The following is a 13,759-nucleotide window of genomic DNA, read 5'->3' as shown; positions in this document are numbered from 1 at the left end:
TAAAGCACACAAAGTTATGGCTAGGACAACTTACATTCAGTCCTTAGCTCTATGTTGTTCTGTAGCTCTGTGTTGTTTTATGCAGCACCATGTTCCTGGAGGAACGTCGTCTTATGTCACTGTGTACTGCGTCAGCTATATGTGGTTGAAATGACAATAAAAGCTTCTTGACTTGACTTGAAAACATCCTATAAAATCATGTGCTTTCAACCTTGTGCTGTTTTGAGAAAGAAACACACAGGTGTCCACATACTTTTGGCCATATAGTGTATATATATATATATATATATATGAATTGGATGGCATAAAATGATTTACTTTATCTCAAGGGTTATGGCTTATGCTAAACCTGTGGTTTACTACATAGGGTAAACTCTGTAAATGTCAGTTTTCCCTGAAATACTCCTCTAACCAGTAGACTGTTTTAATGCGGAGCACCATGAATATTATTCACATGTGAAAAGGAATAAATTATTTGGTGATCCTTGATTGTCTTGTTTTTGGCACTATCCTAAAAAATAATAATAATAGTAATAATAATGTAAGGATGCTATATTCAAAAAATATATACTAGGGATTTATCTAGAGTCTTGGTTCTTTAAACTGGATCCCCAAAAGACTGGATCAGAACAAAACACTTCTATTGGTCTATGGAGAAAAGAAAAAAAAAAAGAGGGAGAGAGCTCAGTTTCAGGATCAGTTTTTTAGATTAATAGCGTATATCCCTGGTTCACTGAATCTGTATCCAGAAACCATGCAGGTCTGTAAGAATAACCCTAACAGCATTTTAATAAAATGTATTCTGAGAGTTTAATTTGATTTTTGTTTTTGCAAAAATGTTTGAGAATCTCTCCTCTACAAGATTAACTGCACATTTTTTTGATGAAGAAGACATGCCTTAAACAATAAATGCTTGTTGAAGGACATCAGTGTTTATGAAGGAACAGAAGGAGCTACTCTTCTTTACCATTAGCATGTCCGGCTGATGAACTCTTTAAGTTCTTGATGAAGTCAAGCGGCCCTTTCCCCATCAGAGCCGACGGGTGCCTGTACGATCCTCCGAGCCGATCCCACAGTGTGAAATACTGACCGTAGTTATAGTCAAAAAACAGATGGTGATCGGTGTGATGTGCAGCTCCATTGATGAATTTCTCCATCACCCGTGGGACCCGGTAGTCACCATCGTGAATGGAAATGGTCCATATGTTAACAAACACATAGAGGCCCAGGTAGAGTACCTTCTGCAGGGGAAAGAGGAAGGGGTAGATGTGGTAGGGCAGACCCTGAAGAAAGCCGTCGACAGGGTGGAAAGCGTGGCTGGCGAACGGAGTCGGGACCTTCCAGATGTGGTGAGGTTTATGGAAATGCTGCAAACAGTTCAGAGGAATTGAAATGAAATTGTTATGAATTGCTCATTTTCAAATCTGTCTCAATTTACAACATACACCGGTCAGCCATAACATTATGACCACTGCCAGGTGAAGTGAATAAGACTGAGTATCTCCTCATCATGGCACCTGTTAGTGGGTGGGATATATTAGGCAGCAAGTCAACATTTTGTCCTCAAAGTTGATGTTAGAAGCAGGAAAAATGGACAAGCGTAAGGATTTGAGCGAGTTTGACCAAAAGGGCCAAATTGTGATGGCTAGACCACTGGATCAGAGCATCTCCAAAACTGCAGCTCTTGTGGGGTGTTCCCGGTCTGCAGTGGTCAGTATCTATCAAAAGTGGTCCAAGGAAGGAACAGTGGTGAACCGGTGACAGGGTCATGGGCGGTCGAGGATCATTGATGCACGTGGGGAGAGAAGGCTGGACCGTGTGATCCGATCCAACAGACGAGCTACTGTTGCTCAAACTGCTGAAGAAGTTAATGCTGGTTCTGATAGAAAGGGGTCAGAATACACAGTGCAGGGCAGGGGACCAACACAATGTTAGGCAGGTGGTCATAATGTTATGCCTGATCGGTGTACATACATCTGATAATTACCTTATAGATCAGTTTGTGATGCAGGAATCTGTGAATCCAGTAGATGCACATATCAGTAAAAAAGAGGAAGGAGAACATGCTGAAGATCAGTCCTGGCCAACCTGAAGAACAGCAAAGTGAAAATGAGTTACTGAAAATCTGTTAAACAGAGTAATGTATTGAACAATAAATTATTACATTATTGAAAATGTTAACATATTAATAAAATTTGCTGAATGAAATTGTGTGCTGATTATCTTAAAATTAACAGCATGCCCTAAAGGGTTTTTAATTCCAGCTATTCCGCAGCAGTCTTCTAATATTTACATTTTGTATTCATTAAAGAGCACACCATAATTTTTATATAAATGTCAGTTCTGCACCCGACAATTTTTTTAAGTTTATAAAACAAAAAGGAATACAGAAGCAGTGTAACATCCCTCTGTCCAGAAATATCCTGCGGTGTCGAGAAAAACTAAACACGCTTTGTTATGTATACTGAGAATAGCTCCGCCCACTAATGCAGGTATATGAAGTTCACTGAACACTCACATTCATCTTTAGCATGCCTGTGGGTTTAACCCTCAAAATCACACATAGAGGAGGAGATAAAGTTTTACATTCATTTGTAAACCACCAGAATATTTCATAAACTCAATATTTACACAAGTCAGAGTATGAAAGGTTGTATACGATACTGTATGTTCGTGGTTTGGCCAGATCTCGTTACGATAATGTGTAAGAATAATAATAAATTAATTAAGTAATAGATAAACAAAGAAGAAGAGAAATGTCACTACAGGTCACATCTCACAGTATGGGGTTTACATGTTTAGAAACCAGACACAGATACTGGAGTTATCTCACACTGGCCATCAGCCCTGACACAGAGATAAAGCTCAAAGTGGAGTCTGAGATTATTACACACACACACACACACACACACACACACACACACACACACACACACACACACAGAAATTTAACTTACAATTCATCTGAGAACCTTCTATTAACATATTATATTAAATTATATTATTAAACTTACCCTAACTCTAAACTCAGAAACTAAAAGGGAAACTTGTAGACTTAAAATTTTATAACTAAAAAATGAAGTTGAACAAAAAAACGTTTTTATCCTTTAAAATCCTTATCAGGACAGGTCAAATATCTCCACAGAGAGAGAGAGAGAGAGAGAGAGAGAGACAGGGGAAGCAGAGAGACACTTACCCAGTGGAGATTCACTAACGTTGTCGTAGAGCTTGCTGTATCCTCGAACTTCAGCAAAAAACAGTGCGACAGTGGGAATGCTGATCCATGGTAATGAGGTTATAGCGTACTTTATTTCACGTCTCACCTGGTTCTGTTGGGAACATGGAACAAAACCCAGTAACAATTTCACCCTGTTTATGGAAATGAGGTCAGTCACAGAGGTCAGACTTTAATTACTGATTGAAGTCCAAGACCACCTTACCACATCTAAACAGATATATTTTGGTGGTGGCTCATCCTCAGATGAAGCCCAGCAGAATCCTGAGGAACATTTATAATCACATTGTAAATCTTAGATTCTTAAATACCGGACCCAACTAACATATAGTCAGCACTGGTCCTTAACTAGTCCATTTGCACTGATGGAGGAGGTGGAAGAGGAAGTGCTGATATGTTGGGCCTAGTCTGAGGTAACATCAGATATTTCTCACTCTCGAGATTCCCCAGGAACTTTGCAGTAAAACTCAGCAGCACATTGCTCTAGTGAAGATGAAGTTTATTTGTAATACTGTGCTGGTTGTTGGAGAGACAGGGAATGGAGAGCAAGGCTTACACCGGTTCTATCACTGCTCCCTGGTCTGATGACAAAAGACTCCATCGCTTAAAGTATTTCAGTATGAAGTAGACCTGCTGGGAGATTCAATGTTGGATATCAGTTCATCTCAGTTGGGGAAATGCTTTCAACAACGGGTCGCTAGTCGGGTAAAATTGTGGCTATTAACCATCCTGCTTTAAAACAACACTAGGAGAAAAACAGACTCAAACATGAGCAACAGACAGAAACTGACGTGAAGAGCACCAGTTCCTGACACGTCTCACCTGGAGGACCTGCCTGATTCATCCCCATGAGATTTACGCTAGGAATTTCTGCACATCTGCTGTGGATGAGCCTACCTGGACATGTTAAAGATTTTACGTTACACCCCCCCACCCAAAAACCTCTGTCTTACTTTGAATATTTCACTTCAGATTAGTATCTCAGATCTTCTACAGTACTCACTTACAGCATTTATCTCTATTTTTATCATTTTATATTCAGCTGAGCAGTTGAGGGTTAAAAGCCTTGTTTAGAGGCCCAGAGGTGGCACCTTGTTGGTTCCTGGGATTTGAACTCACAACCTTCTGATCAGCAGTCCAATGCCTTAACAACTAATTCATAAAGAACACTGTGGTCATACTAACCACCCGGTCATCACATATCATACCGTTTCACCCGTAATACACAACGATCTATAATCCAACGATCTGGTGTGACCCAAAAGAGGACAGGTTCCATTATCATGGTGCTGTCACTCCTCGTTAGAGATCTAAATAAAATCTACTTCAGATTTCTATAAAGCAGACAATGGCTATTGATAATTAACACTAAACTACAGCTTCATGTGCTCATATCTTATTTACATTTATTATTTGATCAATAAAACAAACAAACAAACAAACAAACAAACAAACAAAAAATAATAATAATAATGCAGTGACCTCTAAAAACTGAGGGTGTTTCATGAAATTGTGGTCAAATATGAAGAAGTAGCTTAAAGCTCCAAGGCCAAGGTACAGAACTGCAGCACCGAGGTTGGTGACCACCAGCAGCCCGATGATCTGCCGCAGAGGCTCGTCTTCAGGCCAGGAGGTCGGGTACACAAACGGAGTGAAGAAATGAGAGTCTGCAAAATTCAGTACCAGGTCCATGCTTGATCCTGTGACATGAACGAGAGGAGAAGTAAGAAGAAAACAGTTAGAAAAAAAATAAAGCACAGTTACACCCTGAAGTTCATTATTCTCCTATAACAGCACACACACACACACACACACACACACACACACACACACACACACACACACACACACACACACACACACACACACACACACCTGTGTGAGGAAGCAGTTCATACAGAAAGGACAGTGCATTAAATAAACACCTGGACTTTACCTTGCAGGAGATTAATCAACACCTTCTGACCGATCAGATGTTCAGAGCGCTGTGGAATTTAGATCTACATTAATACTGTCTAAAATTGACCCGTGAACAGTTTTAAAATCCTAACTCTGAAATAAATCAGAGCAGTAATGAGAGCAGTCTCACCTGTTCAGCTCAGAGCTGGGGATCAGTCCCTCAGGGGATCTGTACACAGGGCTGATTCGCTACAGCGCGCTGATCCAGCCAATGAGAGCCTCACTTCCGCATGATCAAACCACCTTCCTCACATCTGATTGGCCAGAGACGAGATCTGCTCATGGGGTTATGGAGCTGAGGAAACATTTAAAGACACAATGCGACTGTGGAACGGAGCTGGAAATAAACTTCACTGTGTAATGTATAAACTCAAGGGAAGAGGAGGTCAAACCCCAGGACCACTAACAGCGGGCAGTACTGAGTGTCTAATAAAGATCTTTAACTGCTCAGTTATATCAAATTGGATATATCTCATTCTCTCAGGATACAGGTGTTAAGTATTAGTTTCAGTATTCTTGCCTTTATTTCGCACATTTATGGTGGTTAATATGCGCTGTACATTAACAACAAAAACAACGGCATCAAGAATACTACTAATAATAATAATAATAATAATAATAATAATAATAATAACGCGACTACAGGCACGGAAAAATAATGGAACAAGATGGCGGGAAAACGTCATCAAAAAGCGACCTAACGGGCTGTACTTTTCATACTATTATTTTCCCTACCCGTACTTGTACAAACCCCGCCTCTCTGTGTTGGGATTGGCCAGTAAATTCACACTTCCTACATGAGTAGCCAATTCTAACGCAGGAGGCTTTATTTTTTTCGAATACGGGTGGGTAAATAACGCGTGCTGGGTGGGTTTTTGCTTGGTCGAGACAAGACGGAGATTTTTTGCGTGATTATTTTTGTTTAGGTTTAAAAGGTGCATGAATGTGATATCGTGAAACATGTACATTACTGATACATTACTGGTGGAGTTTATTTAAAGCCTTTCCAACTTGTAATTAAACGTAAACGGTCTTGTTTTTTGTTCACAGCTCGGCTGATGGACAGTGAAGTTCAGAGGGACGGCAGAGTGCTGGATCTGACCGATGACGCGTGGAGGGAGGACCGGCTACCTTACGAAGATGTAACGATCCCTCAGGTATCTCTTCACAGCTCTCTACTATCATCATTAATGCACAGCTACGAGGATTTCAGGAGGATGTGTTTTTGAACGATAAACTGGTCAAATAATTGTAATGTAAATGTCCCGTTGGGATGATCAATCAATCTATCTATCTATCCATCCATGTTAAACACTACTCTATATGGCTAAAAGTTTGTGGACACTCACACTCGGATGTAGGACACAGAGTTGTGTTCAGTTCCTGTCAGTGTGAGAGGTTCAGACATGGATCATGATGATAATGCTCCTGTACATAAAGCATGTGTGACAAGGTTGGAGTGAAGAGCCTGAGGGACCTGCACTGGAATGATGTGTGGATGAATGAGGGCACAAATCCTCACAGTCACACTCCAAAATCTAGTGGAAGTCTTCCCAGATTATTATAACAGCAAAGTGGGACTAGATGGAATATTAAGAAAGAACATATGGACGTTATGATCAGGCATGCACAAACCTTTAGTGTATATATAGTGTATAATAGATAAACTCTGAAACACTACTCACATGGTGAAACATGGTGTCTTGTTTTTTGTTTTGATTTTCCTCTCTCTTTAGAGTGAACTTCCAGAGGCTGAACAGGATAACGGAGGATCCACCGAGTCGGTCAAAGAGCAAGAAATGAAGTGGTCTGACTTGGCCTTGCAAAGTTTGCATGAAAATACTCCAAGCACTGGGACATAACTGATTTATTTCATAAGTTAGGTTGAATGCAAGTTGTTGAGATATATAATCTATAATTTAACCTAATAAAACAAAATGTGTGTCTGGCTGTTCATACACTTACTGTTTTCCAAATAAAACTTAGATATGTAAATAGCAAACTGTCTCTATGGCTGAGTAAATCAATTTTGAAACTAAAAAAAGTCATGCTTTTCAGTTTTCTGAAGGAACATGTAGTTTACAATTATCTACTTAAATTATACTATTGATGGGATCATGGTATCAGCATGGAAATATTCCTAAAATCAACTGCCATGTTAGGAAGACCACAGTTCTTCACTGTATTTAAAAGAAATCTGATCCAGAAATCTCATTTCTATAAATATACAAACTGTAAATTCATCCAAACTGCTAAACTCTATGGAGACTGCAAGCCAGGCCAAAAGTTTTGGGACGTCTGCCTTTACATGCACATGAATGTAATATGGAGTTGTCCCACCCTTTACAGCTACAACAGCTTCATCTTCAAAGGCTTTCCACAAGGTTTAGGAGTGTGTTTATGGGGATTTTTGACCGTTCCTCTAGAAGCACATTTGTGAGGTCAGGCACTGATGTTGGACGAGAAGGTCTGGCTCACAGTCTCCACTCTAATTCATCCCAAAGGTGTTCTATGGGGTTGAGGTCAGGACTCTGTGCAGGTCAGTCAAGTTCCTCCACACCAAACTCACTCATCCATGTCTTTATGGACCTTGCTTTGGTCACTGGTGGGCAGTCATGTTGGAACAGGAAGGGGTCATCCCCAAACTGTTCCCACAAAGAGCATGAAATTGTCCAAAATGTCTTGGTATGAAGCTGAAGCATTAAGAGTTCCTTTCACTGGAACTAAGGGGCCGAGTCCAACCCCTGAACTGAATGATTTGGAGGGGTGTCCCAATACTTTTGGTAATATAGTGTATCAGCACATTGGATTGTTCGGAGCTCCAGTCTGTGCACACGTTTATAAATGTTCTAAACCTAATCAACAGGAATGAACTGTTTTTGTAGATGTTCCATAACATTAAATGAATAAATATTTAAACAAATTGCCGGGTATATGAGGAATAAAACTTCAGGATGTGGTGTTAGAGTAAAATAGTTGACTTTTTACAGGTGGTAATATTCACTTGCACTGATTTTACATCAGACTGCATCGCACCATAAGATCCTTAATTATTTTCCTATAAATGTGGAGAAATAAAGAGGAGTCAGGTCTGTTTAAGACGTTGTGTAAAACAGAGTTATACTGTATATAAAGCGGTGTGCTAACTTTGTCCATTTGAATTGAGCAGGATGAATAACCTTCTCCCTTCCTGTGGATGATTTAGTGTTTCAAGCATTTGCTGGACAGTTAAACTCAATAAAAGCTCACGTACAACCTGACTGTTAAAGGAAAATGTGAAAGTAAACCTACTGCTGCTGTGATGAAAATCTCTGTACCTTGTAAAGGACTGTAGGGGGGAAGGCATGTGATTTATGATTTATTTAAGCTAACACTACACTGCTCAAATCCAGGATATGGAGAATTTTAACTTAGTCCAACTCAATGTTCTACAGCAATGTGTCTATGGTTTAAATTTTATACTCAACTATACACCGATCAGGCATAACATTATGACCAGTGCCAGGTGAAGTGAATAAGACTGATGATCTCCTCATCATGGCACCTGTTAGTGGGTGGGATATATTAGGCAGCAAGTCAACATTTTGTCCTCAAAGTTGATGTTAGAAGCAGGAAAAATGGACAAGCGTAAGGATTTGAGTGAGTTTGACCAAAAGGGCCAAATTGTGATGGCTAGACCACTGGATCAGAGCATCTCCAAAACTGCAGCTCTTGTGGGGTGTTCCCGGTCTGCAGTGGTCAGTATCTATCAAAAGTGGTCCAAGGAAGGAACAGTGGTGAACCGGTGACAGGGTCATGGACGGCCGAGGTTCACTGATGCACGTGGGGAGAGAAGGCTGGACCGTGTGATCCGATCCAACAGACGAGCTACTGTTGCTCAAACTGCTGAAGAAGTTAATGCTGGTTCTGATAGAAAGGGGTCAGAATACACAGTGCAGGACGGGTCAGGGCTGTTTTGGCAGCAAAAGGGGGACCAACACAATATTAGACAGGTGGTCATAATGTTATGCCTGGTCAGTCTATCACTTACCTCCCAACATCCCATGACACTTAACGCTGAATCAGACTCGGACATTTTAGCTCCAGGCCCCGGCTGCAGTCACTGTAGCAGAAAGCTAAACATTTCAAATTAGTCTCATGAAGAATGCTATACATAAGCTTTTATTTAACATTTTTTCTAGTCACCCAATCATCATTTTCACAGTCTAAAAAAACAAACAAAAATAAACAACAACAAAAAAAAACAAGGCAGGTTAATTTCAATCATAAAAGTGCCCATAACGATGAAAAAACACTTAAGACTATTGGCGAGACCGGACGAAAGTGTGACACAGAGCAATACCACTTCGAATCAGAAACATATCGTGTAAAAGGTCGCTCGTAATGTTCGTCCCAAACCCTATTAAAGTGAATTACAGATTAAAACACAATGTTATGCCAAAATGAATTTGCACCTTTACAACATTTAAACAAAATAGAAACATGCATCTGGTGTGACCAACACGACCGCGGGTTCCATTTTCTTTATGCGTATAAGATTGATATTTATCTTTGAGGAGTGAGACTTTCTCTCACACAGACCATGTGCTCTGAAATACATGGAAAGCACAACTGATACAAGTAAAATACATGAACAGACCGTTTCAGAAAAGGGTCCTGATGGAAAATTCTGCCTTCAAAGATGAAATGCAATTTGAGAAAATATTTGATCAAGGTGCTGGTTTGAAAACGTGTCTAACTAAACATCATACATTTCAGTATTCTGCTGCGAGCCTCTGCAACCTTAACCCTATAACTAAGTCTAAAGGTAGGAACGGCAACTAAGCTGATAGGATGATTTTGAAGACATTCCTCTTACAAAAGGTGCCAACATCGCTAGCAAGAAAATCCCAGCAGACATAGAGACTTTAACCACACAAACGTGGGGAAGTGTACATTTCCCCCCGAATGAGCGGCAATTAAACTGTAAATGAACCAAAGTCCAGAGTAACCTCTGATTAATAACAAGCAGCTCCCCTATTTATTCATCCACTTGGTTTCTCTGGTCTCACAAGATCGATTGGTTCTTTCTCCTTTTATTTTTTATTTGCTGCTTGATCTGAAATATCAAAGAAGAATAGAGTAGTTATTAGAGGTCTCCTGTGCTGCTTTACCAAGGGGTCAAAAATAAATCCTAAGGGAAGAACTGTAGATGTTGGCATCTTTGCACTCATCACCCGAGACCCGTGATCAGCTGCTGGCTCACACCAATTTACACCTTTAGATGTGCCAATGTTGTGTGATCTGTACAGGTTTAGGAACTGGGGGATTTTCAGCTGCTCAGCAGAAGAAGCACTGTAGATCAGTGGTGAAATGTCTACAAGATCATGCTAGATCTCCGTCAATGTATTCACCAGTACATATTCGTTAACCTGGATGACCGAAGCCCTTTACAGACATACAGTCGGGCCTTTTTTTTATTTTGAAGCAAGGGGAAAGTCGAGGCTCACCGGTCAACCCACTGGCACTCTTAACCCATTCATAAACCAAACAAGCTGCAGGAACGCTTCCTCAACTACAAAACTTCATTCATCATTTGGTCCTTCACACAGTATCCTTAACCGTTAAAATCTAGTCTGTTTAATTGGATTTATAGCAAAAATACATATATAGTATAATAGTAATATTATATGGCACAGTTGGAGAACAAATGATGAAATTGCACATTTTCATTTCCAACCCAAAGGCAGAGAAGTACAGATTAACATACTGCCTAGTCGTGTACACAGAGCAGTGGGAGGTTAAGATGTTAACACAGATGTTCTCCTCCACCATTACTGTAACATTTAAAGTACACAAGGAATATCAAGGTACACAGAACTGTTCTGTAAGTGATAGATTACATGCATTTCTAAAATGCAAACCTTTATCCCAAAATCAGACCCAAGCCCAGAATAATAACAAAACAGAACATAAAAAAATCCCTTATAACCAGTAGTATTTTTTTTTCTGATATACATTACTTTTCTGGTTCAGGTAATTGTACCATTTGTCAATCACATACAATATCTACAGTATGACCTCCACGTTTCTTGTGTCTCAATGTGGCTTTTTTACTCTGCTGAAGAAATCGTGGTACATTCAGTTCCATAAAAAAAGTCATTTTACACATTATAAAATGTGAGGAAATTAAATGGGTACAGTCATAACAGTCCACTGTCCTGCAGAGGCTGAACTTTTTAAAACTGTTGTCAGTATTTTAAATCCCAACACATCAGTCTGGTTTTACACATCTTTTTTTTTAATTTTTTTTTTTATTCTGCATTAATCTCTGCTTCGGGCCTCTGCATGGCAAGCTCAGCTCGGATAAAAGCACCCTGTCCCAGGGCAGTGGAGTATGCGCGATTAGCTTGTGAAGCCGAGTACCCGGGGGTATTGTACAAACTCAAACCACTGCGGTTCGGCAATGGGGTTTGTGAATGAGGTACCGGATGATAATCGTCCAGATTATCATAGTGAGATTGCGGAGTGACCGTACTTTGTCTCTGTCCATGCGATTGGTGAGAAAAGGATTCCTGCGTATGAGAGGCATTAGGTTGGTTGTAGTGATGCCTTTCTCGAACACTATGGGATCTCTCAGGTTTGGGAGGTGGAACGGGTTTTACAGGGGCTGGCTTCTGGTCATCTTCGCTGTTGCTAGTGCTTTTGACCCTTCCGACATGTCGGTCGGGATCTGGGCGATCGTATCGAGGTTGATAGCTTTTGCTATCTGGGTGCTCCTGCCAGTGTTTACTCATCTGATTGTCTCCTTGTTCACACTTGGACTCAACATGGCTACCTTCTGATACATGTGGCACGCTCCGTGGGGGATGTTGTGACGGATGTGAATGGGTGGACTGATAGGTCCTCGAGCTGCTTTGTTTGGGTGCAGCAACTCTATCTCCCATTCCATTTCCCTGGCAGTGTTTCTCAGTTTCCATATACATGAGGACGTCTGGGTCCGACATCAGGTGTCTGGAGACATGCTGAGGTCCAGGTGTTACACTGCATCTCCCATCTTTTCCTTCAGAAGTGACCAACACAGCCTTACCTGGATCTGACTTACTGCGCAGGTGTAGCACTTCTAATCCTCCAATGTCCCCCGGCATGTAGGGCCCCACGTTGTCGTACTGCGACATGATGGGGACTTTCACCTTTTGCCTGGCCCGACTTTCTCTGCGAATAGAATGCATCCGTAGCCTTTCTGCTTCCTCTGGATCCCATGCATAGTAAACAGCTCCCTTTGGGCCATGGTAGGGGGGCATGTCCCTACTTACAAACGTATGCTCTTTCACAGGAATGGCATGCCGTGACATGTAGTGATAGCCGCCTGATTTGGCCCCTGACCTGCCGAGGTGCGGACCGGCGTCACGACCACTGAATGAGTGGAAATGTCGTAAACGAACGGTGCCATAAGGATCCACATCATAGTAGGGAACATCAAGAGGGTGCGTGCCAGAGTAAGGGCTGTACCGGTACTGGACTCTTCCATTCTCAAAATAAGGTTGCAGTTGAGTCACATGATATTCCGCTTGTGATGGCTGTTGGTAAGACTTGCAGTGGTAGACTGGGCGCTGATAGTAATAGAGATCGTCATCTGGAGGAACCTCTGTTCTAGTTACTGGTGCTGACCGAATGGAGGTGGGTGGAACATGTAGAGAGTGTACCCTGCGGATTGTTGGATACGCAGCGTGTCCATCCACTGAGCTGTAACCATGGCTGCGGTGCAGTGATCCTGGGGAAATATATTCGCCCCTCATTGCTTCACGGGATTTCATTGACTGGTGGAAGGACCTTGGACCAATTGTATTGTAGCGACCATCACCATGGGCTCTGTAGGGAATCTGGGGTTCTGACTTTGATACATACGATAGATGAGGGGGCACACTTTCAGGCCGGTAATGACAACCAATGGACGGTGGCCCAGCAGGGGTCGGTCTTTGATGGTAATAGGCCTCTCCAGTGGGCTCCATTAGGCCTGTCTCTCCTTTAGAGTGGTAAACATAAGCTGACAGATGAACGGAAGACTTGCGTTGTGATGGATGAGGCTGTGGGAGTGTGTCATCTAATGATGGGGGCATGGATCCTTCTCCCACCACAGAATGATAAGGGGCTACATTGCCAGCTTCAGTTTTACACAGAGCGGCTGCTGCTAGTTTACTTTCAATTGAGCGAACAGGCGGCGGTGGTGGTGTGGGCCCATGCGTTTGATGCTGGCTAATACTTTCCATTCGAGAATTTGCAGGCTTCATAGATTCCCAAGGCCTCTCTACAGACTGCTCTGGAGATGTTGCTGATGTAGGAGCGACTCTAGCATTAGGCTGACTTTTGGACTGCGTTTGAGGCGGACACTGAGAGTGAAGCTGTTGTTGAGGTTGTGGCTGAGCCTGCATCTGACGCTGAGGCTGAGGCTGGAGAACAGCTACTGGCTGTTCCTGGGTTTTTATGGTTGGTGGTGGCAAAACACTTTCAGGACTCTGAACCTAAAAAAAGCACAGTACATTATGTTTTAACAAACTGTATCTTTTCTTATGCTAATTATGTGAC

General features: G+C 41.6%; 3 protein-coding genes across 10 annotated transcripts in view; 1 reads left to right on the top strand and 2 right to left on the bottom strand.

The window, feature by feature from the left end:
- Nucleotides 1-709: 709 nt before the first annotated feature.
- sc5d (sterol-C5-desaturase) lies at nucleotides 710-5,455 on the bottom strand. Of its 2 annotated transcripts, XM_058416149.1 has the most exons (6): nucleotides 5,325-5,433; nucleotides 5,172-5,220; nucleotides 4,718-4,935; nucleotides 3,197-3,329; nucleotides 1,988-2,088; nucleotides 710-1,367 (listed from the first exon to the last, which is right to left on the bottom strand). In XM_058416149.1, the coding sequence occupies exons 3-6, from the start codon at nucleotides 4,925-4,927 to the stop codon at nucleotides 954-956; spliced, it is 858 nt and encodes a 285-aa protein (XP_058272132.1). In that variant the 5' UTR covers nucleotides 4,928-4,935; nucleotides 5,172-5,220; nucleotides 5,325-5,433; the 3' UTR covers nucleotides 710-953. The 2 variants fall into 2 exon arrangements, with proteins under 2 accessions (XP_058272132.1, XP_058272133.1); XM_058416150.1 differs by lacking the exon at nucleotides 5,172-5,220 and having other exon boundaries at nucleotides 5,325-5,455.
- An 11-nt stretch (nucleotides 5,456-5,466) lies between these two features.
- anapc13 (anaphase promoting complex subunit 13) lies at nucleotides 5,467-7,196 on the top strand. Of its 2 annotated transcripts, none has more exons than XM_058416151.1 (3): nucleotides 5,467-5,687; nucleotides 6,245-6,351; nucleotides 6,931-7,196. In XM_058416151.1, exons 1-3 carry the CDS (start codon nucleotides 5,513-5,515, stop codon nucleotides 7,054-7,056), a joined length of 408 nt encoding a protein of 135 aa, XP_058272134.1. In that variant the 5' UTR covers nucleotides 5,467-5,512; the 3' UTR covers nucleotides 7,057-7,196. The 2 variants fall into 2 exon arrangements, with proteins under 2 accessions (XP_058272134.1, XP_058272135.1); XM_058416152.1 differs by lacking the exon at nucleotides 5,467-5,687 and adding an exon at nucleotides 5,849-6,129.
- A 2,138-nt stretch (nucleotides 7,197-9,334) lies between these two features.
- arhgap32b (Rho GTPase activating protein 32b) overlaps nucleotides 9,335-13,759 on the bottom strand; it is a 111,702-nt gene continuing 107,277 nt past the window's right edge. For all 6 annotated transcript variants that reach the window (XM_058416142.1, XM_058416144.1, XM_058416143.1 and 3 more), the window contains one exon: nucleotides 9,335-13,695. In XM_058416142.1, the coding sequence (XP_058272125.1) occupies nucleotides 11,488-13,695 (2,208 nt within the window). In that variant the 3' untranslated portion in view covers nucleotides 9,335-11,487. The remainder of the gene's footprint in view (nucleotides 13,696-13,759) is intronic.

The sequence above is a fragment of the Hemibagrus wyckioides genome, linkage group LG18 (genome assembly GCF_019097595.1).
Source record: "Hemibagrus wyckioides isolate EC202008001 linkage group LG18, SWU_Hwy_1.0, whole genome shotgun sequence".
Lineage (NCBI taxonomy): Eukaryota > Metazoa > Chordata > Actinopteri > Siluriformes > Bagridae > Hemibagrus > Hemibagrus wyckioides.
Note: the sequence above shows the minus strand (reverse complement) of the source record. Positions and strands in the feature narration are given on the sequence as shown.